Below are 24,769 nucleotides of genomic sequence, written 5' to 3'. Positions count from 1 at the left end.
GGCCGGCCTACTGCTGAAACTCGCCCATGTTTTGCAGCTTGTAATCCTCGACCTGCGTACTCATCCCCTCAGTCATCGTGAACTGGACCGGGACATCGGATTTCTGCGGCGTTTCTTCATTCATCTTGTCGTGGTAACCAACAGCCGTCTCCATTATCAGGCGCGCAGTGGCCTCATCGGGTAGAGATTCTCCTCGCCATGAAACATGACCGTCTGGCCGGACTAGAACCAAGGGCTTCTCCCACAGTTCTTCTGCATGATCCTCCCCCGGAAGCCGGATGTGTTTAAGCGGGACGTTGAGTTGCCTCGCAGCACTGATCAGCCTCTCGCTCGTGCTGTCTGCGTGACCGAAATCGACGAGCGAGAAGTCCTTGCCCAGGCGATCAAAGATAGATGAACCATCCTTGAGGAATACATGTGGAGGCCGACTTCCAGGCATGGAGGTGGGGACGTAGGTATGCGGATCCCAGTCAGGAGCCTTCTCTCCGGGGCCATCAGGAATGCAAACAACCGACGAGTATCGGTAGCCCATTTCAATGCCGAAGTCCGTATTCTCGCCGTCATGCTCTTGGTAGTGCTTGTGGATTGCACCTTTCACTTCCCGGCCCTCTTTACTCTGCTTGCCGACTTCAGCAGCGTGACCCTTCAACAACTCCACGGCCTGCATGTGCGTGGCCATGTGGACTCCGGATCGCTCGACATTGATCAGTGCTACAGGTCGTCGTTCCTGCTCATATGACCGGAGCAGCCCTCGCTTTCCGTATCCGTTGATAACTGCGGCAAGCTTCCATCCAATATCGAAAGCATCTCCGAGACCCGTGTTCATGCCATAACCTCCGGTTGGGACGTTCTGGTGGGCCGCATCTCCGGCTAAGAAGATTCGCAGCTCGGGGCCTGCAAAATGACGGGCCACTGCAATGCTTGGCTGGTAGGTCGACCGGACCAATATCTCATCAACCTTGATCTTATATGGTCCATCCAGCCCACCAAAAAGTTTGGCAATAGCTTCTTCAGATGTGATAGTCGCGGGGTCGACACCAGGTGCAAGAGTAAAGTGGATGGTGAATATTTCCTACAACAAACAGTGAGTGAACATTCTCTACACAAGGCCTAGCGGTGACCAACCTTTTCGTCTTGGCATATACAAGCTCCGCCGAAAGTACCGTCAAGGAGGATGAACAAATGCCAGAATCGGCCTTGTTTGTGAAGACGGGCTAGGTCTGACGACTTGAAGTGTACAAGTAGAAACGACACTGGGCTGTTCAAGGTGTCAATGACTGGACCACTCAGCATGCTTGATGAGAGACACTCACGTTGGGCCACCATCCAATGGTATCTCCAAGGATCGACGCGCCTTGCTGGATGCTCCATCGCAACCGACTACGTACTTGGATTTAAACAAATGCTTTTGTCCTGTACCAGTCTCGATAATCGTTGCCTCGACACCATCCGGAGATTCCTTGATGGTTTCTAGTTTCCAGCCGAAGCGGAGTTCGACCAGGGGGTGCTCTTCACACTTTGTCTTCATCCAGGCCTCGAAGACGGATTGAGAAATACGTTGATAGGGCTCTCTTGGCTGTGTCCCGTCGTTCGTAAGCTCGATTCGTTTCCGGAACTCCTCGACACTCGGATGCTCCCACTTCGTGATAGGCCCATCCGAGGCCAGTCCAGTCGTCATGAGCACGGTGTAAGGCATATGAGACGGGACACCTGATTCGATTCGTCTCAGTTAGAATACTTCGTTCTGCATGGTGTAGTTGCTTCTATGAGCGTGTCCTACCGTGGGTACGCAGCTCATCAGCTAGTTCGAGCCGTTTGAACAGCTCCATTGACCTCACATTGGTCAGATCCATCTTCGGCCATCTGTATGAAGTCAGTCATTGATGTGCTGCCATTCTGTAGACATTGAGACATACTTCGTAGTGGTCACATTTCTCTCGAATACGACGGACCGAACTCCATGGTGCGCCAACACGGTCGCAGTGACGAGGCCAACGGGTCCCCCGCCCGCGATGAGGACACAGTCGTCGGGCAGCGTGTGAATGTTCTCGGATTTGACGTCCATGATTGACTAGTGGCTCTTGAGAGACTCGTGACGAGAATACAGGAAGTAGACAGGTTGGGGAAAGTATTGGACTGCCGGGGTTCGTGCAACTGCGCAGTTGCTAGTTATATGGCATGTCGGCCCAGCATCGGCTGATGCTGACACCCAACGACCCCGGAACATCTGCAGCGAAAACCTGTTGCCGCGTAGTAATTTCAAGTGATTCTGTGGGTACCCAGATTTCCGGCCAATCGGACTGGTCTCTACGTGCGTGGAAGATCATGGCTTCATCAAGATCAAAGAATTGCTCAGAGTTACACCTGCTGTTCGATTGCTATTTCTCAAGGACAAGGCTTGTCACTGATATGTCTACTATTCTGGCACGGTTCAATCACCTCGCTCCTTCGCAGTCACCACCAGGATCGGACCCAGAGCTTTCTGGACCATATCGGGCGGGACGTCCGTTCCTTCGGCCATCTTGCCATCCACCATGCCTGGCGGATCAATGTGCCACTCCGGAATGCTCCTGATTCCTAAGTTCGATATTTCTACAATACTTCCACCTGGATACTTTGCCGATTCAACAGCCTCATTGATTGCATTGGCTACCGCGTCAGCCGTCGTGGCGATCTGCGACGTTACCCCAAAGCGCTCACCCGAGCCCGGGGCGCCAGTCGTCCAGATCGGGGTCATTGTGATGCTGGCCCAAGTTTAGCAACGAGAAGTGCGAAGGAAAGGGGAAGGGTTCGACATGACCTACCCGGGACACACGCAAACTACCTTGAGGCCTTGTAACTTCTCGGCGTCCCCCATGCTGCGTGTAAAGCCGACCACGGCGTGCTTTGTGGCACTGTAGATGGGAGCCACGTACTGCTTGCTGTATCCGGCGATGGAACCGACGATGGCAACGACAGCTGGCTTCTTCTTGCCTAGAACAGCTCGCATTGCCAGACGCGTGAGTTTGATCTGGTCGCATCGTGTTAATTTCCTTCCCTTAACGAAAGGCCAATGCCAGCCGTGTCGTACTACGCACCGGATGGTTCACATTGATGTCGACTTGGGCGTACCCGTTCGCTTCCAACGGTTCCGGATCGTCCCAGAAATTGGAATAGGGCTTCATACATCCTACATGTTAGCCTGACTGACCTGTCAAATTTCAGTCTGTCTCATACTGACCGGTTCAAAAACGCCGGCGCAGGCCACAAAGATATCCGGTATGTCTCCCAGCGTAGAGACCGACGTGTCGATAAGTCTCTGCAGGTCGGCCCATTTAGTCACGTCAGTCTCTTGGAAGATGACCTTGTCATCCGAATCAACGATCTTGCGGGCGTCGGCTGTCAGGCGCAGGTCCGCAATGATCACTGCGCGAGCGCCCTGAGACCGAGCTTTCTGGACATAGGCGCAGCCAATACCTAGCCGACGCAGTAAGCATTTTGTAAGTCACGATGCGTTAGAATCCATTGTTCTTCTCACCTGACCCGCCGCCAGTAATCACCACAATCTTATCCTTGGTCGGAAATCCGCTGGTCATCTTGATGAGCTCTATGTCCTATGTTCCTTGATGTGGCCTGTGGCAAAGTTCCCCCGCAATGTTTCTTCATGCAAGTCGCGAGGTTCTGGTCAAATTGTTGAGCCAGAGTCGCCTCGGCCTTTTCGGGAGAGCGCTGAATAATCAAGGCTAAGCTTGAAGCAGCAATTTACCCCAACATGGTCTTAAACCTACGGAGCTTGCAAGAACCCGCCGGGCCGGAGAGTGACCCTGATTTCAAGCACGAGACCAGGCCTGGTGCTCCGGTAGACTGGATCCGGAGTACGACCTTCCCCAGACTAGTCAATTTGGTGGAGACACCCAGACATCTGGAACTGTTGTGTCCCGGGCCCTTCATCCGGGGTAGCAGGTACCAGACTAATGTCATAGTCAGCAGGCCAGTAGTAGTCCTCTCAATGATAATATCGCCCATTCATAGGCTTTGACAGTACTGACAAGTGAAATGAGATTCTGTAACTTTACTTCCTGCTACTATCAAGATTAGGCCTCTGTTTTGAGCATCATGATCGAAAAGCTAGCACAGTCGAAGGATACGCACCCGGTCGCATACTGGCTGCTGATAGCTAGTGTCGGTGTCTATCTTCTTTCTCGTGTATTGTGTTATGGCATGCGAACAAAAGACTTCCCTCCGGGTAGGTTGGTCCACAGGTCCTGCGAAGGGACCGGTTTCAAAAGGTTAACGACATTTTTGCAGGCCCTCCAACCATTCCAATTCTAGGTAATCTACTACAATTTCCCACCAAAGACTTTCATTTGGGATTCCAAAAGCTGGCAAAGAAATGTAGGGACGACCGACTTTTGTTCCTCACGAACTCCGGGAGCTATGCTAAAAACAAGTTGCAGATGGACGGATTACCGGTATGAAGATGGGTGGTCAGAATCTCTTCCTGGTTAATGACCCCGCCGTTGTCCGCGACTTGATCGAGAAGAGGAGTAGCAACTACTCCTGTCGTCCTGATCTGTATGTTCGAGAGTTTGGTGACAACATGAACATTGCCCTGCGCGAGTAAGCGTCCAAATAGTGATCCAGTTGATAGGCACTTCTCAGGCTGATGAAAGTTTAGCAACGACGAAACATGGCGCAGACAACGCAAAATGTATCATGTCCGCCTCAACGTAAAGTCTGCGGATGCCTATCTCCCATATCAAGTCAGTGGCCATTCCTAGGCGACCTGGGTAGCTGGGATCATCAATGGACTGATTCTGAAGCGACAGGACTTTGATAGCATTCAGCTCTTGGATGATATAATGAGATCTCCAAAGGAGTGGCGCGATCATCTCTACAGATATACCGCCAGTATCTCGACAGGTGTTCTTTACGGATGGAGAACCCCTCAGACGAACACAGGCTACGTCAAAGACCTCCTTGAGGTATGAGCTTCTCGATGAATGAGCGGCTGGCGAGGCAAAAATTGCCGGGCTGACACACGTACAGTGGATGGTACTTACGTCAGAAGCCATTAATTTCAAGATTGTCGATTTCTATCCATTTCTTCGCCCATTCTTCCGAGCGCTCCCGCATTGGATGAGCTCGACGAAACGCAAGCTTGCATATCTCCAAAAGCTCGAAGACAGGGTTTTTATGGGTCTGTTGGACCGCGCCAAGGAAAGCATTGCTCAAGGAAAGCCTCATCCGAGTAAGTGTGATTCTCAAGCTCCAGCAACCTATATATGTAGATATGCATTTTGTTAACAACTTTGCTCAGGTTTCATTCGTGACATGATTTTGGACAAGGACCATGACCGGCTTACGGACCGGCAAATTGCTCACAATGCCGCCCACGGGTTCGGCGCCGCAATGTTTGTGACCGCGTCGTCGCTCCAGGTTTGACATTACTGACCTGAACAGGGACACGTCGGCCAATACTATCACGGGTTTTGTCAAGGCTAGTGACCATACCTCTAGGCTGTATCCGTCTTGGCTAACATGTCTTACTACGTACAGGCCATGGTCTTACACCCTGAGGTCCAGAGACGCGCCCAGGAAGAACTTGATGCCGTGATTGGATCAGGTAGACTTCCTACTTGGGAAGACCGGCCGAACCTTCCGTACATCCGCGGGGTTGTGGAAGAAACATTCAGGTGCATGTAGCATTGAATACACCATACGAATGGTCGAGCATTTGCTGATGACAATACTAGGGGGCCCAAGTCCTATCACCGGGGCGGTTCCGCACTCTGCGAAGCAAGACGATGTCTACGACGGCATGACAATCCCCAAGGGCTCCATCGTCATGATGAACGTAGGTACTTAGTTTCCCAATCTTAGGAGATATACTAAACGAAGATTGTAGATCTGGTCGCTCAATCACAACCGTTTTGAAAACTCTCGTGACTTTGATCCGCTTCGTCAGAGCTCGGACGTGACCTTGCTAGAGAACAGCGCCATTAACCAGGACTCGCCCAAGCGTCTCCACTTCACCTTTGGCGCGGGAAGACGTGTGTGTCCTGGCTTTCATGTGGCCGAGAGAAACCTATTCCTCGCCGTCTCTCGCATCCTGTGGGGATTCAACATTGAGCGAGCTTATGATGCCTATGGCAACCCCATCGAAATCAGACGAGACGCAGTGACACCCGGTGTCATCATCGCTCCCGAGCCTTTCGAGTAAGTTGCCCCAAGACTTGTTTGGGATACACCTCGTTTCTAAAGTTGGCTGCAACAGATGTGTGATTAAGCCTCGTAGCCCCGAGAGAGCAAATTTCATGAAGAAAGCTTGGAGGGAGTGTGAGAAGGACCTCGACTCCGAAGGAAACTTCAAGCCGGAATTCATCTACAGGGTTTTCCCGAACCTTCAGCAGAGTGTCAAGGCATGATTGGGTCGCGCAATCAAAACTCGCTCTTAGATTGATTCCCTCTCATGCGGTTTCATTGCAAGTACCTTCTGTACAAGGAGTCTGATTTGTTACTACACTTGTAGCGTCTATAGTTTTATGATCTAGTGATAGCCATAATGGAAGGTCTACTGGCATTTACTGGTACCTGCAATCTTGGTTGAATTGGCTTTTCATTGCAGTCGTTCCTAACATGATAAAGTCAGTCGCTACAGGTCTTGATCAAGAGAGGAAGGAGTGAGATCTTAGCACACAAATGGCCTGAAAGTGTTGTAAACAGTCTAAACAAGTAGATTCTACATGTAAGTAGCTATTATCCACACCCTTACTCGCCTCTACTCTGGTAAAACGCGTCGTTTGCCTTCTTATCTTCAAACTCCAACATGGTCTCCATGTTCCAGTCCTGATGCACATGCCCCTCGGGAATATTCTCGGAAGCGAACGGGGTCCCGTACTTCAGATGCGAGATCACAGCATCAAACTGCTCAGCTGCATACTCTGAGGCATCAGAGCCAAGTAGCCAGCGAGGCTGAGGCAACCTAATCGAGTCCGGATTCTTCGAAACGGCCTCCCAGTCCGTCTGGTGCCATACGTGGCGAGTCTCCCAACCCATGCGCTGCGTCAGGCTCGTGCGCTCGTATCTGAGCTTCTCAAAGGCCCGGAACGCAAGGGGGATGTCGCGGTCGTCGCCCATCTTCTCCAGGAGCGTGCCAATGGTCGCCGCGTCCTCGAGGGCCTGTGCGGCCCCGGTGCCCGAGGTCGCCAGATGCGGATGCGACGAGTCTCCCACGAGGCAGACGCGGCCGTTGTCCGACACCCACTTGCGAACGGGGTCTCTCCAGAGGAGCTTGTAGTCAATAAGGCAGTCCCGTGGTACGTGCTTGATGATGGCGAGCAGGACTGGGTCCCACCCTTGTACGTAGGAGAGCATCTCGTCGGGGTCACCGGGGTTGTTCCAATCCTCCGAGATATCGGAGACGTCCTAAGATCGCGATGTTGTTAGTATCCGATTGCTATCCAGATCAACAAAATGAAGTGCGCGAACCTTGTGAGTGACAAAACAGGTCACACCCCGCACTGCCGTGTTCGTCGTAAGAATGGCGTGGACATTGTCCCCGATCCAGATCTTGAACAGTGGCTCCTTACTCTGTGCGATTGATGCCGTGAGAGGGTCATCGAGCAGGTTGTCGAGCGAGAACCAGGACCTGAAGACGGCAAACCCGCTCTTCTGGGGCCGGTCAGCAACTCCAACGACGTGCTTTCGGGACTGGCCGCGGACGCCATCAGCCGCTATCACCAAGTCCGCCTCGTGCCTCGAGCCCCCCTTCAGGACAACCCCGGCAGACTTTTCGTCCTCGAAGATATCTACCACAGGAGCGTTGAAGTTGACCTCCACGCCAAGAGCTATGGCATGGTCGTACAAGGCGCGCTGAATAGCCCCGCGCTTCCCATAGGCATTGGGGTATCCGTCGAACTCGGTATGTAAGTCCTGATCAAGCCATACTTTGCCGTTCTGATCCAAGATACTCATAATCTTGGGCATAGACGAGATTTTCGTGACCTGTTCGAGCACATTGCCCCATGGCTTCATGAGGCGGGTCGCGTTTGCTCCGATCTGGATAACGTCACCTGCGTGCGTCAAGAAATTCCGTCTAATCAGTGCGGATACTCTTACAATCGAGCGTGGCTTGGTCCATACCTTGCCTGCTCATATCAGGAACCGACTCAAAAACTCGGACACTGGCGCTTCTCCGCGCGAGCTCTATAGCAGAGGAGAGGCCGCCAAAGCCAGCGCCGATGACGATGGCTTTCAAGTTGGCGAGCGACGTATTGGTAGCCATTGTGGAGGATCAAGTTAAAGTATACTGCATTAGAGTATTCATCATTTGCTAGCTATGTCGAATGATACCAGCAGGCCTGTTTTATGGAATTGATCATTGCAGCATGTGACTCCTGGCACGATCCGTATTCTCAACTACTGTCTCCGCGCGCGGCCATGATGCCCACTTGGACCCGGTCGTGACGGGAGCAATGAGGTCCGCCGGAACAAACAACACGTATTCCGACATGCAGTCTGATTGTACAAACAACGTTCAGTTCACAGAACAGAGCATGAAGAATCGAATTCAGCGTTCCGAGACCATTGTGAGTTCGCGGGTTGAGATTAAATACGCGGTATTGCCCGTGTAGGTGCGCCGTTCCCTGCCCGCACCGTTAATGCAAAGTCAGAGAATGAAAACAGAGGTGCAAAAGCTCGGCGCCGATGTAATTTTCACCCCATTCGAAGAGAGCATGCGATACTATTGCATTATGTATTTCTATCTAAGCTACCGGGTGGTTCATAATGGATTCATCGGAAGGAAGGTCAAGTCGCACTCACTCGCAGAGCCGCTCATCATGAAGGATGGCCCCTGGGAGTACGACGGCAGAAATGTGCGCCAATCATCAAGTCCAACAAAAGCACTGTCGAGATCGAATTCCATGTTTGATGCCTTCTCATCTGGATCAGCCATTCTGTTCCCCATGGTTCCGGAATGTGGCTCGCTTACCTCGGTCAAGAAAGGAATGTTGGAAAAGGAGTTGGGACTCATTTCCATATCCTTACTGTCGGCCAATGGGCCCTGCATGGCAGCTTCAGGACTTTCCCGAGCCTTCTTTACCAGTGTCCGTGCATAGGATGCTATTTCTCTCGGGAAGGCAAAAACTAACTCCGATGATGAAACAAACTCCAGGTACCCAAAATGGCCGATCACAATGTCCATCAAAGACAGATCAGATGGTACCGAAGGGCTCAAGGGCCGCTTCAGTACGGAGATGAACAGGTTGATCAGTCCGACGAGTGGGAAGTAGAAGGTAAGCCTAGGCCCGTGCAAGTCAGTAACCAGCAATGATATTATCAGTCCATGAAGACGCCCTACCAGAGCGGAAGCGCAGCTGTGATCTCAATCCGTTGAGTCCCCAGAATGATCTGGCGTGACGCCTCAGCCACCTTCTCCGTACTCTCCTGTATCTGCGCCCGTATCTGCGGGTTGGTACTGCCATGAATGTCGGCTCTATTCCAGGGGTAGCAGAATATGCCATGCGTGGCAATAGTAGAGACGTGATACGAGAATTGAAGGTAGAGGGTGTGGACGAGCTCGTGTCCATGAGTCACTGAAAAGTTCTTGAAAGGTGGCCGCGCCCAATAGGCAAGTGGTAAGGACTGCCGCCAGGTCTCCAAGCGGTTCTCGAGCTCTTGGACGGTGGCCATGAGCTTCTCGGGAGGATCGTGGATTGTCCGCGCACTAGTGAGCTTTTTCGAGATGGCGGATGATATTTGTGCATGTTCGGCAGTCTTGATGCGAAATAGATCAATCATCTCAGCGTTATGAGAAGGCATGGCAGGAATTGGGCAACTGATGTAGTCATCATCGATTGCCTTAAGTTCGAGACGCGTTAGTATCCTGAAGAGAGACCCTAGGTGAAAGGCGCTTACAGAGGGACGGCCACACCGATATGTCAGATGCTTGTCGTAAGAATACAAGGTCCACCAGAGCCAGTGCCGTGACGCCGTCTCTTCCGAAGTCAGATTCCAATTGACTGGTGTCCCTAGATGGAGGCCTTTGGCCTGGGCAAGGCGGATGGCATTTGAGAGCATCATGTACTCAAGCCCTGGACTCCCAAGGGCTTCCCCGTAGAACGCCTATCAAGAGCACAGTTGGTCAGTTTGATGATACGAAACGCAACATCGCCCTATGGGTTCTTCTCACCATCAACAATAGCGCACGGACTGAGTCGAGACTGGTCTTGGTGTAGATGAGACTATTATGGACAGACAGGGCGTTTTCGTAGTATCGCCAAGACTGCGATCTCGACTCGGCGAAGGCTGCTGGGCTCGCATCCTCCGACAGGGCCAGCCGGCACCCGGATGCATACACGATATTCCGAAGGGCATACCAGGCCTGATCGACGGATGCATCCGGCCCAGCCTCGAAATGCATACGCAGCCTTGCCAAGTATTTCCTGCGATCCAATACACCGAAAACCGAATCGAGACCGCCGTTGAAGTACGCTTTAAAATGTTAGTATTGGCAGTTTTCAAAGGGCTCCGAGCTTACCCTCTGTCCATTGGATGGCCTGGTCCATGCTAGGCTCTGGTGTTCGCGTGGCTCCGATGACGCGGTCTAGCCGTTCTCCTCGAACAACATCTGCGGAAAGGCGACGAGCGCTCGCGATGAAGTCGGGACTGCCTATCTGCCGAGAAACCCATTCGGCGGCAGGATCGGAACATATTGAAAGATATGAGGCGCCCGCTATACCCCCCGTTAGTCACGGCATTTCCTCGTAAATCTGCTCAGCATTCACACTTACCAATCTGGTCGATGGTGTCCTCCTGATAGACAAGTCAGCAACAAACGAGGCAACGCCGATGGGTCTGGCATCACTCACATTCTCGCAACGATCGGACATGACTGCAATGTCGTCTTCTTGCGCGGTGCTGGGCGGTGTGGCCAGCTCAACGGGAGGAGCCTGGTGCATGTCGGGCTGAGAGGTCATCGGAGCTTCTGGGATTGTAGGCCTTCCGTCGATTGCATTGAAATCGTCGTCCGCCGGAAGAGCACACACGCTCTGCACTGAGTTGTATGGGGTTGCTCCCTGCCCGATAACGCTCGGAATACCTTGCGATGGCGAGGCGCCCATCATGGCGTCTCGTGGGCCGAGCAAAGAAGACGGTGATGGAGGCTGCGGCAGGGGTTGGTGTTGTTGCTGTGGCGTAGTCATGCTTCTTACAATCACCGAATCTGTCGGTACGGGCTCGTTCGCGACAGAGATAGACTGTTCCGTTGCTTCCGGTCTCGATAAGCTCTGTTGAGGTGTCACTGGAGGAAGATTGTTCGGCTGGATCAACATCGTGGCGTCTTCCGTAGAAAGGCCTTGGGTCGCAGCGCGAAGCAACATCTCCATCCGAGCAAGGCGGTCTTCCACCTCTCGATCCTTTTCCTTTCGCTTTCTCCTCTGTTTCTGCGCTTCAGGGTAGGTGCAGCGCTCGTTATGATCCTATTGGGTTGGTCAGGAAATGGAATCCCGGAGGTCTCCCTCGGGCGTGAGGGCGAACATACTACACAGGTCCCGCAGGGCCTCTCGCCGCTGCCTGTGCACGTCGAAAGACACAATAGTCAGTATCTCGTCTCCTGGAATTTTCATGGACAGTTCAAGACATACACTTTGCCTTTTTCAGTCTGCAGTAGTGACAGGCCAGAGGGCATTTTACTGACCCAGCTCGCGAACGAGGGACAGACATTGCAGCAAGATTTACAGAAATACTTTGCTGGTAGTTATGACTGGGTTGGAGACATGATACAGATTCAGATTCAGATTCAGATTCAGAAAGGGGCGATGTCTATCTATCCCGGATACATTGACCTCGTCGCAAAGGTCTGGTCGTCGTCACGCGGCAAGGGGAAGGGGGCTGAAAGGCGGGGTCGAGACCATGTCAATTCCTGGGGAATGGGGAAAGATTGGGGTCAAGATGTCTTGGACAAGGATCCCCAGACAACGAACCCGCGAGATCCGCCAATATGGAAAGCACAGTGCAAATTAACGATGTGATGGGTGTACCAATAGCCGCTATATTCTCGGCCTATCGCCGATAGCTTCAAGCGCCCGACCCAACTCCATCCGGCGAAGCCGAATTTCCTACTTCTCGCTATCTAAGGATGGGAATGTTCGTGAAGGAAACTATTCGTAGGAAGGAAAACCTAGGAGAGACCCCGCTTAGAATTTTGCAGCATGTGATCGTATGTAGGGTAGACGGTGAAGATGTAAGCTTTTTTGCTCGCCTCTACAGGACTTAATGACCCAGAAAGCTCGTAAGAGGTAGTAAAGTCCTGCTAAGTAGGAGTTGATGGGGGGCTGAGATGACTGGCTTAGGAGGAGATATCAAAGCCTACACATTGCAAGGACATATTGCACAATATTGCACAAGACGATCCGGGAATTATGAAATCCGGCTTGTTCGGGCAATGCATTCAGATCAAAAGTCGATCCGCCCCGGATGCTCGGAGCAGTCAACTTTTTCCCCGGATGTCTAAAATTGGAGCACGTACATTTGTGACTACAAAACTGTTATGGCACGGGACAAGCCTTTCACACTCTTACACTTGACCCCTTGATTGAGCTTGCCTCAACTAGGATCATATTCTCTACGTTGAAGAATCTCGCCGTACTAAGCCACAAAGATGAAGGTGATCTTCGAGAAACTCATCAGGTTCAAAGACGATGACGGCAACGTCCGATACGGCGAAGCACCCCAGGGAGACGATCTCGTCGGACAGCAGGTCCTCGTCTACGACGGAGAGGTTCCATGGGATCTTCGAACCACCAATCAGCGCTCCCGCATTGCCGAGGCAAGCTCCGCGGAGACACTGCCCAACGAGGCACACTCACTAACACGAGCACTAAGGTCCTGGCCCCGCTACCTGCCGCTCCCATTATCTACGGCATAGGCCTGAACTACAAGACTCACATCGCCGAGGCGAAGTGGCCGACCCCTCCTAACCCATCAGTCTTCACCAAACCCCCGCGCGCGCTGAACGGGCCGTTTGCGGACGTGCACATCCATCCGGACTGCGCCCAGACGATGGACTACGAGGGGGAGCTTGCGGTTATCATCGGTCGCGAGATCAAGAATGCCGCCTCGGAAGCCGAAGCCCTCGATGCAGTCTTGGGCTATGCTGCTGCCAATGATGTTTCCAGCCGGCAGTGGCAGATGCCAGAGGTGAGTGGTGGCCAGCACGGATACGCCAAGAGTTTCGATGGGTTTGCCCCCTTGGGACCTGTTATCACGGCCGCAGGGAAGATCAATCCGGCCAAACCCGGAGGACTCAAGCTTGTGACGCGCGTGAACGGGGCGGGAAGGCAGCGCGTCGGGACAGATGATTTGCTGTTTGGTGTTGGGCAGCTCATCATGCACTTGAGCAGAGGCGCGACACTAGATCCGGGGACTGTGATCTTGACTGGCACGCCTGGTGGTGTAGCCGCATTCATGGAGCCCAAAGCTTGGCTGAAGGATGGTGATGTAGTCGAGGTTGAAATTGAGGGCATCGGGAGGATTAGAAACAAGTATGTCTTTGAGCAGTGATCACAGCTTAGATGAGTCCATCAGATGCGGAGGGTCGAGGAACAGAGATACTAGTAGAGTGTGCTATTCCAAGGAATATTGCTGAGGGGAGAGAATAAACCAAAGTGCGTGAAAGTGCCAATAGGTACACCCGGCGACGAGGCCGCCGAGCACACCGAGCGCCGAGCACGCCGCGCCTGCGCCCGTCGAGGCTGAAGCCGCCCGGCTCGTCCGTCTTACGGAAGCGCTTGCTTGAGGTAGGGGAAGAGCGGCACGGGAATGCAGAACTGCAGATACACAAGGAGAACGCCGGCGTTGAGGGCCTCGAAGATGCGGAGGGAGAGTATGCGCCAAGGGCTGGGCTCCATGACGTCCGGGCCGAGAATCGGGGGCGGGCGTGAACTCCGATGGATTACGGCCTGGATCCACATCATCGTGAACCCGAGGCCCAAACTCCCCATGGCTGTGGCTACGCCCTCACTGGTACCCCGAAAGGCTGGATATCATATTCATCGAGGTTTGGCAGGAATTGAGTGTCCTCCATCGCAGGTTCATCAAGGTCCCCGCGAGCTGGGTTTCTTGGCGTCATCATGAAAGTGTAGATTGTTTCTACGGTGAGGAGAAGCAAACTATGGTTTCTCTGAGAACAAAGTGTATCTCGCCGTGACTTTACTTGAAAATAGACCACATAACCACAGTATGACTGGCACAGCAGGATGCAATGCCAAGGTCGAGGAAACCCCGGGACTCGCTGTACTGGACGCTTCTCAGCAACTGAAGGGAGATGCATCTCAATGATAAGAAAGAGCAACGATCTTCCAGGTCGACCGAAAGAGGATTAACCCAAGTATGCCACATCCCCAGATTCAGAGAAGTGAATGAAGCCAAAACCCTACCCCGCATTCTCCGCCCGCCAAGGAGGCATGGACACGAAGCGGGGGCATCGCGGCGTTGATCAAATTTGGGACTGCCCGGAGCCCGGAACTTAAAGGGCCTCGTCTTCCGATTGGCACGGAACCTGTGATGTTTTCATTGACTATGTTCCGGTTGGTCCACGAAACAGGCTCTAGATGGACTAAGGACTATGAAACAGTTGACAGTTCGGCGACATGCCCTATCTGGAAGATGTCCCCCGCAACCTGCGCCATTGCGCTAACCTACAACCTTACTAACCTTTGTCTCGACAATGAATTTGCCGGGCCCAAGCACCACAAAGTGCGCCGTTCCAACAAATATACTGTGCTCCAGGGGTTTGAGACTCTCTGCGCCGGTCTCGAACCTGACATGGCTGACGGCGTTACCGTAGCTGGTTGTCTTCGCATCCGGGCTTCCCGTCAGGATAGGCATGAGCTCTTGAGTGATCTCAAGCATTCCTTTGTAAGAGTATGCGAAGAGCGACCCGTCTTTGTTTCTGTCCGTGATGTTAAGAACTGCTCGGAGTTGCTTCGGGGTCGCCCGATGGACATACTTTGCAACAGCATTGACGTTGATCTGGAGATGGGTCTGACCCGCCTCCATGCGAGCATAATCGGCTCCGTGAACAACCTCTGCATCTAGATCGATGGGAAAGCCAGGCTCGCTCTTGATGGTACCCGATGGAATTGGCTGTAATTATCTTCAGTATTTCCAATACTCTCGTTGCCAGGTCTAGGAGGCACAATACATACAAAAACGGTCAGAGTGTCTCCTTGTGAGAGTTTCCCTATCGATGTTCTATCAATATCAAGGAGATCTACTGCTAGAAAGTGTGGAGAGAATGCGACGTACCAACGTTGAGCCCAACGTCTGGTTGGAGTCTTACGGTGAAAGCTGGCTCAAGTGTTGCAAATCCCATATTGAAACAATGACTTGAATATTGACGCGAGTATTCTATGATCAAATGCTCGAGTGGCTAAAGGGTCGATAAAACTGCAGATGATTGCCTTGAGAGTCAAAGAAGGACGTTCCTGCACATTTTGGGAGTTCAGCTCTTTTGGATCAGGCTATCTCGTATGCCTTCCAAAGAATGCGGGGTGATCGCCGGCCCGTGGGAAGCCTCTCCGACTTGGCGGAGCCGGAAGACCGGAACCTCCTGGGACGGCCGAATCATATCGGCCAAAAGTGTAACGAGCTTCGTCATCTTGCACTAAGAGAAACCCGTTTACTTGAAGTTCCCCGACTTTAGCCTCGGGTCTCAACAATGGGTCGTCCCGCATGCTGGTGCAAGTGATGGTCAGATTAGTTGACGGACTGCTAACAGAATTACTTGACTATCTATCAAGCCCATCGGATTTAGGTAGTGGGATAGCCCTTCCGAGTTCTTAGGGCAAGGATGTGATAAGGATATTGATTGTTAAGATTGAGGTAGCTCCTGATGAACTTCCGTCAACCATTCAGACACCCACTTGCTGGAGGCAAGGTCCTGCGACAGTGGTAAGCGATATCTACACAAGAACATTGAATCTTGGATATACGTTGTAGCTAGTGCTTCCAATAATATGTGATCCGGTTGGCTTATTCAATCCTAGTTCGCTTAAACTACAACGACATTTATTGTAATACTCGCCCCAAGGCCCTAGGGCACATCTCTTCATTCTCTCACACCTTGGCTTATGTCAATAAATCGGAGCTCTTTCCTTTGTATACTTTACAAGAAGGTCACTGAATACACAAGCGCCACAATCACTTCAATAGGTAATAATGAAGCTTACACCTACTCCGCTATCCCTGAGCCTTTGTCTCCATGCCCTCGACCGCGAGATCAAGCCCCATCTCCCAGCAGACTCTCTGGAAGCACAATCAGGCTTGAAGACAATCTCCACCGTCTTGTCTGATCTGCTATCACGCTATGCACCAGAGAGAGGTCACCGCCCATTTCTCCTGAATCAGCTCAACACCGCTGCCAAGCTCGAGGCGGACATACGCGCCGTGCTCGAGTCCTCAGGGCATGTTCAGCTCAATGGCATTCAGCCGACTTCCATGCTGCCGGCTAATGCTACGTTTGAGGATTTATCACGGCGGTATGAGGAGACTTCAGGCAGGCTTGCCCGCCTGAGCCAGAAGCTAGCCGCCTGCTCTTCCCCTGAGGCTCCTGCGCTCCTGCGAAAAGCGGCAGAGTGGGAGGCAGCATACCACACAAAGATTTCAGGCATTAGCCAAGATGCTCTGACCTCATACTACGACAGCGAGGAAGCCAAGTCAAAGGCGTCCAGCTCGATAAAGCAAACGACCCTTGAAGCTGCCGCGGTGGAGGCTTTCCTCCGCGAGTCGCGATCTGACCCCTCATTGAGAGTCCCCAAGCTCGCCAGGCTGGCAGGGGGCCATGGCAAACAGACGTACATGTGCGATGTGGTCTCTCAAGGATCGGGCGGTGAAGAGACGACGACGCTGGTGATTCGCAAGGAAGATCCGGCGCCCATCATCCTGCGATCCACATTCCGCGTTAACGAGGAGTTTGCTCTGTTGAGAGACCTGAGCAACAACACCGACTTCCCGTGCCCTCGGCCGTTTGACTTGGCCAACCCCGCACCCGAGGGTGTTGACGCGCCGTTCTTTACCATGACCAAGATGCAAGGAGCCATCGGAAGCATGTATTTGGGCAGTCAAGACACCCAGATCGACGAGACGATGGCGAGGCAGTTGGCAAGCCTTTTGGCGAGGCTACACACGTATCCCATCGAGAAGTTCTCTAGCTATTTCGAAGCCAGGGGCGAAAACGTCGATGCTGTCAAGGTTAGTACAATATCTGATCGATACAAGTCTAGTCTCGACAGCTGGTCAGGGTACTTTGAGAGCGTGGACCATCTGCCATCGCCGTTTGTCACCTGGCTTCTGTCCTGGCTCAAGGAGCACATCCCCAAGGACGAGCGAACACCGATCCTCAGCCATGGGGACTTCTCCATCCACAACCTCTTGCAAGTGGATGGCAACGTTTCGGGAGTTCTCGACTGGGAGTGCGCAGAGTTTCTGTCCCCTGAGCAGGAGCTGGCGTACCTGCAACCGCTCCTCAGCAAGTCGTACTCGTGGGATAAGTTTCTAGAGCATTACCACGAGGCTGGTGGGCCAGAAATCCGCGAAGACCACTACCCATTCGTCCAAGCCTACGCCGTCTTGCGCACCATGCTAGCGTTCAACCGAGCCCTCCGGAACCTCATGGTTGGCGACAGCCGCGATGTACGGTTCCTCATGGTCGAGTATGGATATTTCGGCGCGTTCATGGGCATCGGGCTAGAATACACGTCGCGCCATCCGAGCTACGCAGCAATCCAGGCGGCTGCTGCGTCGATCGACAAGCTTGAAGATGACGCGAACCCAGCACACCCCCAAAGTGTTGTCAAGAAGGACGCACATGGTCCGCAGGCGAACGCACTCGCGGTCAGAGGCGATGAAGCCAACATTCGGCAGCCGCATGGAAGCACACCAAACTGGCAGAACAGCGTAGTCCTGGTCTGGTGGGACGAGGAACACCGCATCGGTGGCTTCCATCGACTGGGCCACGAGCCGAACAGACCGAACGGCGGCGAGGCGATCATCTGGACGAACCTGCTCACGCCGGAGGGCATGTTCAAACGAGTGCAGTCAAATCCGCTACGCAAGGAGGATACTCCAGACGACGGCAGCTTCGGATCCGGTGACGACACCTGCACTGTCAAGTACGCCAACGGCGAACACATTTGGACAATTAATGAGCCGACGGAGAACATCACAGCGAGGATTGTGCACCGCGACACCGGCCCCAATGTCGACTGCTTTCCCAAGCACGGGAGCATGGACAAGGACTTTGCAACGGCACACTTCGACATCGCTGGTCGCGTGACTGGCAGCCTCTCCGCGAAGGGCAGGACATACAACATCCAGGGACTCTCCATCCGTGACCATGCCTGGGGTACCCGCGACTGGGGGTCGTCTGCTTACGGCCACCGTTGGCTCGTGGGCACGGCCGGCGCCAACTTCTCCTTCATGGCGGTAAGCTGGCACGCATCTGCAAATGACCGGGTTGGGAACTTTGGCTGGGTGGTGCGAGACGGAGAAATCACCCTGGCGAAGATAGTTGACATCATCATCTTCATGGAGGTCGACAGCTGCACAAACAGGGGAGGGAGGGTGCGGATGGAACTGACGACGGGCGAAGTCCTCGACATTGAGTGCGAGGCCACTGCTCCGAAGGCGTCGGTCTGCTGGCATCTCGGGATGGCATGTGTTGACCGCATCTGCTCGTTCAAGTGCAAGCAAAATGGTGTGTCTGGATTTGCAAATGTGGAGAGCACATCCAACATCCAGATGGGAGATCGCAAACCTGGGACGCTGGTCGCCGGCATTATTGAGAACGGGTTCACGTTTTTCAAGTGATGTAATCGTGTATTTTGCAAAGTATTTTCATAATGATTTAGGTTGATAATGAACCAAGCCTCAACTTCATCGATGCCCATCAATCCGCTTCGGCTCGTACAGCTCCTCCAGATACGCCTCCTCCTCCGCCGCCAAGACCTTGCCCTTGGCCCCGACGGCCTGGTCGATGCGCTCGACGCTGCTGAACCCAATGATCGGGCTCGTCACCCGCGCGTTGATCCACGCCAGCGCGACGTGCGCCATGGGCCAACCCTTCTCCTCGGCCTTCTCGACCACGCGCGCGATCGTCTTGTGGTCCGCCTCGGTGAGCTTCTGTGACATGGAGCCGCCCTGCTTCTCGGCCGAGCTGCGCTCCGTCGACCCGAACTCGGCGGGCGGGCGGGCCAGGTGGCCGCGGCACAGGGGCGCCCAGGGGATCAGCCCGACGCCCGTGTCGTTGCAGAAGCGGTTCATCTCGCGCTCCTCCTCGCGGTAGAGCAGGTTGTAGTGGTTCTGCATGCTGACGAACTTGGTCCAGCCGTTCTTCTCGGCGGCGAACTGCATGCGCGCAAACTGCGTGGCCCACATGCTGCTGGCCCCGATGTAGCGCACCTTGCCCGACTCAACGAGGTCGTGGAGCGCTTTCATCGTCTCCTCGACAGGGGTTGTGGCATCGAAGCGGTGGATCTGCAAGAGGTCAATGTACGGGGTGTCGAGACGACGCAGCGATGCCTCGACCTGGTTGAAGATAGCAGCGCGAGAAAGGCCCCAGGCATTCTGGTAGTCCTTTGATGCTTGGAACCCATCGCGGAAGGCGAAGTGGCGCGCCTCTTGTTCCCGAGTCAGCTGCCGGCTTCTCACACCGTCCAGACCCAAACTCATCTCATGCTTGTCCACTCACCAGGTTCTTCTCCAACCGCCCAGTGGCACTTTGTCAAGATGACGACCTTGTGGCGGGGGATCTGGTACTTCTTGAGCGCCTTGCCGACGATCTCTTCTGACACGCCGTTCGAGTAGACATTGGCCGTGTCCCAGGTGTTGAGGCCGCGGTCATACGCCGCCTTGAGCAAGGGCAGAGCCTGCGAAGTGTGGTCAGTGGCATGAAGCATCGCTTCCCAAGGAGAACAGTGTTTGTCGGACCTCATCTTCTTCGATGACCCAAGGAAGAGTCCTGCGATCACCAAAGCTCATGCATCCAAAGATGGGTACGGAAACGTGCAGGCCAGATTTTCCGAGCTGGCGGTAGTCGACCTTTGTGTTCTCGATCGACTCCTTGAGCCGAGCAGGTAGCTCGCTTGATGCCATGACTTTCAGTTGGGGTAATGGGGTATTTGATGAGAGGCTTGGCGTTGGACTGTCTCGAGTGATCGATTGGGAGACAGAGGAGGAGAGGGGGAAGGAGGGGTGATTTGATGTTTGCCGCATACCTATTTCCGGGAGATTGATTAAGTCCGATGTTGTGAATGTGCCGCTTGGATCTAAGGACCTTTAGGGATCCTCGAAACCCTGGCCAATCAATGACCATAGTCAAAGCTCAATGCAATTCAAGCACTGTCGACGTTCTCTCCGTGGTCGAGAAGGGGTCACCAAGCCCCACAAGTACGCAATCATGATGTCGAGCTCTGGTGCAGGACCCTTGGGGTGAGGGCGCAAGTGAGGGTCAGATTAGTTGACGGACTGCTAACAGAAGTACTTCAGCTTGTCTACCCATCAAGCCCATCGGATTTAGGTAGTGGGATAGCCCTTCCGGGTTCCAGGGCAAGGATGTGACAAGGATATTGATTGTTAAGATCGAGGTAGCTCCTGATGAACTTCCGTCAATATTCAGACGCCCGCTTGGGGTGGTACCGGCTGTTATGTACGAGAAACATGGGATTCGCTCACAAACGCTTGTTCTGATATTGTCCATGCTGCGATCTAAACAAAGGCTCCGCTAAGTAATACTGGTACAATCTTGATATCCAAAAAAGAATTGCTTGTTCTCATGTCATATCGGTCATGCATATGTGAATCAAATGCTCGGCTGTCCTCCTGTCTTCCTGTTTCCGCCATGCTGCTCTTGGAAATGGAAATTTTGTTATGCAATCCTTGCCATATTGAAGTGGAAAAAGAGGATAAACAGCTCATGCAATGTAAACCGGCAAGCGGCTGCCCCACTGCTCGCTCTTGGCCAGCTGGATGTCGTTCTTGTGGAAGTCGTGCAGCAGCAGCCAGCAGAGCATGCGAAAGACCAGGGTGCACCAAATCTCCGTGATCTCATCCTCGCTGGCGCTGATGATGTTGGAGTTGCTCATTCCCAGCTCCTCACGGGTCGACAGCGACGACGACGAGGAAGAGGACGGGCTCCCCTGATTACCACCCTCGACCTGGAGGACAGGCAGGCCTGGGGTGGGCGTCGGGGTTCGCGACGGGATATTCACCGTCGCTCCGGCCTTGGGCTTGGCCGGCGCACGACCCTCGTGGGGTGCCAAAAAGGTTCGAGCCGCGTGCCTCAGGGTCCTGGTGCATCTCTTCCTCACTGTGGGCAGCACCGACGAAAAGTACAAGTCCATGAACTTTTCCTGCTTCTGCTCCGGAGATGCTGCGTTGAGGTCCTCAAAGGAAGGCACCTCGTGCTTGCTCGTCGCGACCGATCGAACATCGTCCAGTCCGGGGGTGTCGGGAGCCTCTTCCTCGTTGACCATGTGGAGGACCAACTGGAAGTGCTCCCGCACCACAACCTCGATGATCTTTAGATTGTTCTTCTCTTCGTCTGGAGTCCGAGTCAGGAATTCGTCGCAAAAGTCTATGGCGTCGTCGAGCGCACAGAACAGCTTGAGATCAAAGCCGTTGTCGCCCCTCTGCTTCCTGGTACTCCTGAAGGTCTCGACGACAACCTCTGCCTGCTTTTTCAGCTTCTCAATGTGGGCTGTCGGGTGAGGTATCAGATCGTTGTCGTCGATATTAGCCTTGTATGCTGTCAAAAGCCTCCGCAGACTGAAGAACTTCTTGTCCCAGTGGTAGAAGGTCGGGTTGGGTAGCATCCTGAAGAAAGTATTCCTAATGTGCAACTTGCGGCCAAGCATTCCGGTGATCTCGAAAGCCACTTCAAGGTGCAGTCAGTACTGGGTCACAACGCGGCCGAGAACCGGTGGAACTTACAAGGAAACAAATGCCCATGCTTCTTGCTGTTGTCTCTCAGATACTTGGCAGAGTTGGTGTTGCACCCCAATGACACGAGAGTTTCTGCGAATTCGTTGGCGCTTCCAAGCTGCAAGATGGCCATGTCTTGCGGCTCCTCGGTAGGGAACTCCAGCCGTCGGTTGTCCGTGTCGTCATGCTTGCGGAACAGCGTTGATACAATGCCAAATGAAAGTTCCTTAACCTCATCTGATGGTATGATTCTGGATGCCTGAAACTTACTCTTACCACACACCTGAAAAGTGAACATGATGCCAAGATCACTCACGTCGTGACCACTGAGGATGTATCCGTTGCCCTCGGCACGGTAGATGTCTCTGATCCGGTCAAAGATCTTCCAGTGCAGACCCATCATGGCCGCTATCTCGATGATGTGGCACATGGTCGTCGTGGCATATGGCTTCTTGACGCTGTCTGGCATGGTGTCCCAGCTCTTCCTCTTGATCTGGAGAGCGACGGCCAGCTTGCGGTCTTCGAAGCCGGGGGGGGTTACAATAGCTCCACGAGGTGGACCATTGTCATCAAACTGCTCCTGCTGCCAGTCTGAACTTTGGCTCTCCATGTTCTGGAGGTGCGACAATAGCGTGACCCAGGTTGCGCGCTCGTTGTCGGCGGTGTGAATGCCCTCCCGCATGCTCTGCCTCTCCTTGTGTCCAGTACGCATAGTCTGGAAGGTTGTCCTCTGCCGGAGCCCGCTCGGACTCCATTTTGATATTCCATTGGCAGTGGGCTTGATATTCTGGATATTGTCCTTGTCACCATTGAGAGGCTCGGTCTTGGTCTCCTTGAGGCTTTCAGGCGTGCCCTTGATGAATATGTTGGCTTGGTTGGCTATGGGGCCCTTGTCCTTGTTCCGGGCCGAGGTGACGAATATGACGGGAGTGTCGAACTGGACTTCGAACCGCAGTTCATGCATGCGGAACTTGCGAACAACGCCTTCTGACCATTGACCGATCACTTTGCGGTCGCAGTTGCTAAAGCCGGTGGCAGAGGCGAAGTACTGCTGCAGGACCTGGAGAATGGTTCCAAGCAGAGCGATGACCGAGACGACCAGAGCGACAATGGCGACAATGATCTCTTCTGACTGCCCACCATTGCCATTGCTGTTGTTCGCAGCCGTTGGGTCGCCCGTGCTATTGGAGGCCATGATGATCCCAGCTGCTCAGAAATGCCGTGCCTGGCTGCTCGCCTGCAAGAGCTCGCAATGTAGGTATACAGATCGCAGGAGCAGGTTCGCGTGTGCCCCAGCTTCGAGCTCTTGGGCAGTAAGGGGGCTCAGGCGTCGAGAATGAGGGAGCTGGTGCTATTGGCCGTGATCGAGGAGGGCGTTCAATGGTCGGTAAAAATCAGAAAGCCGCTGTCCCACGTCACTCAAACTCGCTGGCAGAAGAAAAAGAAAAGGCAAACTGGCTACCAATCATTCCCACACTACAACGAGCCATTGAAAGGACAAAAGAAGGGAAGGAAAAGGCAGAGCGAACGAGAGAGCAGGACGGGCGGTTGGTTGCTACATGTTCACGACGAGCGACGGCCTCAGCCGCAAGACAAATTGGGGGCCAAGGCGCAGCTCCTGCATCAATAGCTTCAATCGCTAGCTCTCACTCTGGCAGGGGAAGAATTGTGGAGGAGATCAGGGATCAGCGGCCAGAAGCTTGTCGGATTCAGGTTAAAACAAATCATGGATGGCGATGGAGATCCACCCCCTCAGTGCTACCTCCCTCCTGGACCATTAAAATGGTAGATATCGTATCGACATGGGATGGAAAACTCAGGCCATCCAATGATGACATTCAGTCAGCTGGAGGTGCCGGTCGGTCTAGGCCGCTGCCGCTGGGAGGCGGACTGTAGGGCCGCCTGTGGCTCGTCCCGTCCACTGAAATGCTGTGACAACTGGGTGCCCGTGTGTCAGCCCTGGAGGCTATGAAACTTTAAATCAAGGCCCCGTCTGCAAGTCAGCACGCCGTCTTGATACTTGTACGAAGGAAGCGCACAATGCACCACGGGCGGCTACGAGCTGTTTCTCATCAGTCTGCTTGCGCCGATGCATGGGAGTACTGCAGGTCGTTGAGACAGCCTCGTTCTCTCCAATCTCACCCTCCAATGTCCAAGCGCGCGTAAGCCGCACCCCCAACACACAGACCTCGGTACTGATCCTGAAACCTAGAGCCTGGAACCAACAAAAGAAAATGTAAACTCTCCAAACATGTATCACATCTGTGCTTCGTTGAAGCTCCTGACACCCTTTTCAATGTAGGTGGTGTTTGTATCACTAGGGGACTGCCTGCAACGCAGGCTTTAGGGAATGGGGTTGTAGTAGCCCTCACTGCTCGCAGGGCTCGCGTTCGTAAAATGGGACCCGTTCCGCCCTCGTTCCTCTCGGGCTCCAGGGTCTCCGCCTCAGAGGCCCTTCGCTGCGCTCAGAGCCTTCTTCGGCATACTGGGTTGTGCACTAACAGCCATGTACCTTGCAATGTTAGTGTACAGGGTTCTTTTGGTGCTTAGCGAGAGGATTCTAAACAGGCTGTTAAGGAAATGGCCCCTGCGCCTGCAGATTTATGTGGGAGAGCGCTAGCAAAACAACCGGGAAAAAGAGCGTAATTTAAAGTCGTTTTCTGGTTATTATAAGAAGTGAACTTAGTAAGGGATGATTGGTTCTGAAGAAACAAAACAATCTTGGGTTGACATGGTATTCACGAACTGTGTTCTGGCGGCATCAAAGTCCCTGCTCCATATGGTACGGCTTCATATGATATGGGCT

The 24,769-nt window shown here is 53.5% G+C and overlaps 10 protein-coding genes across 10 annotated transcripts; 3 read left to right on the top strand and 7 right to left on the bottom strand.

The window, feature by feature from the left end:
* Positions 1-7: 7 nt before the first annotated feature.
* E0L32_005875 (uncharacterized protein) lies at positions 8-2,065 on the bottom strand (the record flags this gene model as incomplete). Its single annotated transcript, XM_031140444.1, has 5 exons — positions 8-1,072; positions 1,126-1,258; positions 1,314-1,710; positions 1,781-1,863; positions 1,917-2,065. The coding sequence occupies 5 exons, from the start codon at positions 2,063-2,065 to the stop codon at positions 8-10; spliced, it is 1,827 nt and encodes a 608-aa protein (XP_030995383.1).
* Positions 2,066-2,431: 366 nt separating this feature from the next.
* On the bottom strand, positions 2,432-3,575 carry E0L32_005874 (uncharacterized protein; the record flags this gene model as incomplete). Its single annotated transcript, XM_031140443.1, has 5 exons — positions 2,432-2,744; positions 2,805-3,010; positions 3,078-3,169; positions 3,217-3,456; positions 3,518-3,575. The coding sequence occupies 5 exons, from the start codon at positions 3,573-3,575 to the stop codon at positions 2,432-2,434; spliced, it is 909 nt and encodes a 302-aa protein (XP_030995382.1).
* A 520-nt stretch (positions 3,576-4,095) lies between these two features.
* Positions 4,096-6,407, top strand: E0L32_005873 (uncharacterized protein; the record flags this gene model as incomplete). Its single annotated transcript, XM_031140442.1, has 11 exons — positions 4,096-4,225; positions 4,288-4,374; positions 4,431-4,599; positions 4,658-4,742; positions 4,809-4,964; positions 5,029-5,230; positions 5,300-5,418; positions 5,500-5,605; positions 5,736-5,836; positions 5,888-6,198; positions 6,278-6,407. 11 exons carry the CDS (start codon positions 4,096-4,098, stop codon positions 6,405-6,407), a joined length of 1,596 nt encoding a protein of 531 aa, XP_030995381.1.
* A 343-nt stretch (positions 6,408-6,750) lies between these two features.
* Positions 6,751-8,266, bottom strand: E0L32_005872 (uncharacterized protein; the record flags this gene model as incomplete). The annotated part of the gene is made up of 3 exons (XM_031140441.1): positions 6,751-7,407; positions 7,471-8,054; positions 8,101-8,266. The coding sequence occupies 3 exons, from the start codon at positions 8,264-8,266 to the stop codon at positions 6,751-6,753; spliced, it is 1,407 nt and encodes a 468-aa protein (XP_030995380.1).
* Positions 8,267-8,747: 481 nt separating this feature from the next.
* Positions 8,748-11,105, bottom strand: E0L32_005871 (uncharacterized protein; the record flags this gene model as incomplete). Its single annotated transcript, XM_031140440.1, has 7 exons — positions 8,748-8,752; positions 8,806-9,284; positions 9,344-10,107; positions 10,175-10,476; positions 10,523-10,717; positions 10,776-10,797; positions 10,854-11,105. 7 exons carry the CDS (start codon positions 11,103-11,105, stop codon positions 8,748-8,750), a joined length of 2,019 nt encoding a protein of 672 aa, XP_030995379.1.
* A 1,538-nt stretch (positions 11,106-12,643) lies between these two features.
* E0L32_005870 (uncharacterized protein) lies at positions 12,644-13,545 on the top strand (the record flags this gene model as incomplete). Its single annotated transcript, XM_031140439.1, has 2 exons — positions 12,644-12,763; positions 12,868-13,545. The coding sequence occupies 2 exons, from the start codon at positions 12,644-12,646 to the stop codon at positions 13,543-13,545; spliced, it is 798 nt and encodes a 265-aa protein (XP_030995378.1).
* A 1,131-nt stretch (positions 13,546-14,676) lies between these two features.
* On the bottom strand, positions 14,677-15,358 carry E0L32_005869 (uncharacterized protein; the record flags this gene model as incomplete). The annotated part of the gene is made up of 4 exons (XM_031140438.1): positions 14,677-14,935; positions 14,993-15,129; positions 15,192-15,226; positions 15,292-15,358. 4 exons carry the CDS (start codon positions 15,356-15,358, stop codon positions 14,677-14,679), a joined length of 498 nt encoding a protein of 165 aa, XP_030995377.1.
* Positions 15,359-16,203: 845 nt separating this feature from the next.
* On the top strand, positions 16,204-18,852 carry E0L32_005868 (uncharacterized protein; the record flags this gene model as incomplete). The annotated part of the gene is made up of 1 exon (XM_031140437.1): positions 16,204-18,852. One exon carries the CDS (start codon positions 16,204-16,206, stop codon positions 18,850-18,852), a length of 2,649 nt encoding a protein of 882 aa, XP_030995376.1.
* Positions 18,853-18,918: 66 nt separating this feature from the next.
* On the bottom strand, positions 18,919-20,136 carry E0L32_005867 (uncharacterized protein; the record flags this gene model as incomplete). Its single annotated transcript, XM_031140436.1, has 3 exons — positions 18,919-19,661; positions 19,733-19,910; positions 19,972-20,136. 3 exons carry the CDS (start codon positions 20,134-20,136, stop codon positions 18,919-18,921), a joined length of 1,086 nt encoding a protein of 361 aa, XP_030995375.1.
* An 818-nt stretch (positions 20,137-20,954) lies between these two features.
* E0L32_005866 (uncharacterized protein) lies at positions 20,955-23,158 on the bottom strand (the record flags this gene model as incomplete). Its single annotated transcript, XM_031140435.1, has 2 exons — positions 20,955-21,916; positions 21,973-23,158. The coding sequence occupies 2 exons, from the start codon at positions 23,156-23,158 to the stop codon at positions 20,955-20,957; spliced, it is 2,148 nt and encodes a 715-aa protein (XP_030995374.1).
* Between the last annotated feature and the right edge of the window lie 1,611 nt (positions 23,159-24,769).

Source organism: Thyridium curvatum (genome assembly GCF_004353045.1).
Source record: "Thyridium curvatum strain D216 chromosome Unknown NODE_32_length_403697_cov_78.906415, whole genome shotgun sequence".
In the NCBI taxonomy this organism is placed as follows: Eukaryota; Fungi; Ascomycota; class Sordariomycetes; order Thyridiales; family Thyridiaceae; genus Thyridium; species Thyridium curvatum.
Note: the sequence above shows the minus strand (reverse complement) of the source record. Positions and strands in the feature narration are given on the sequence as shown.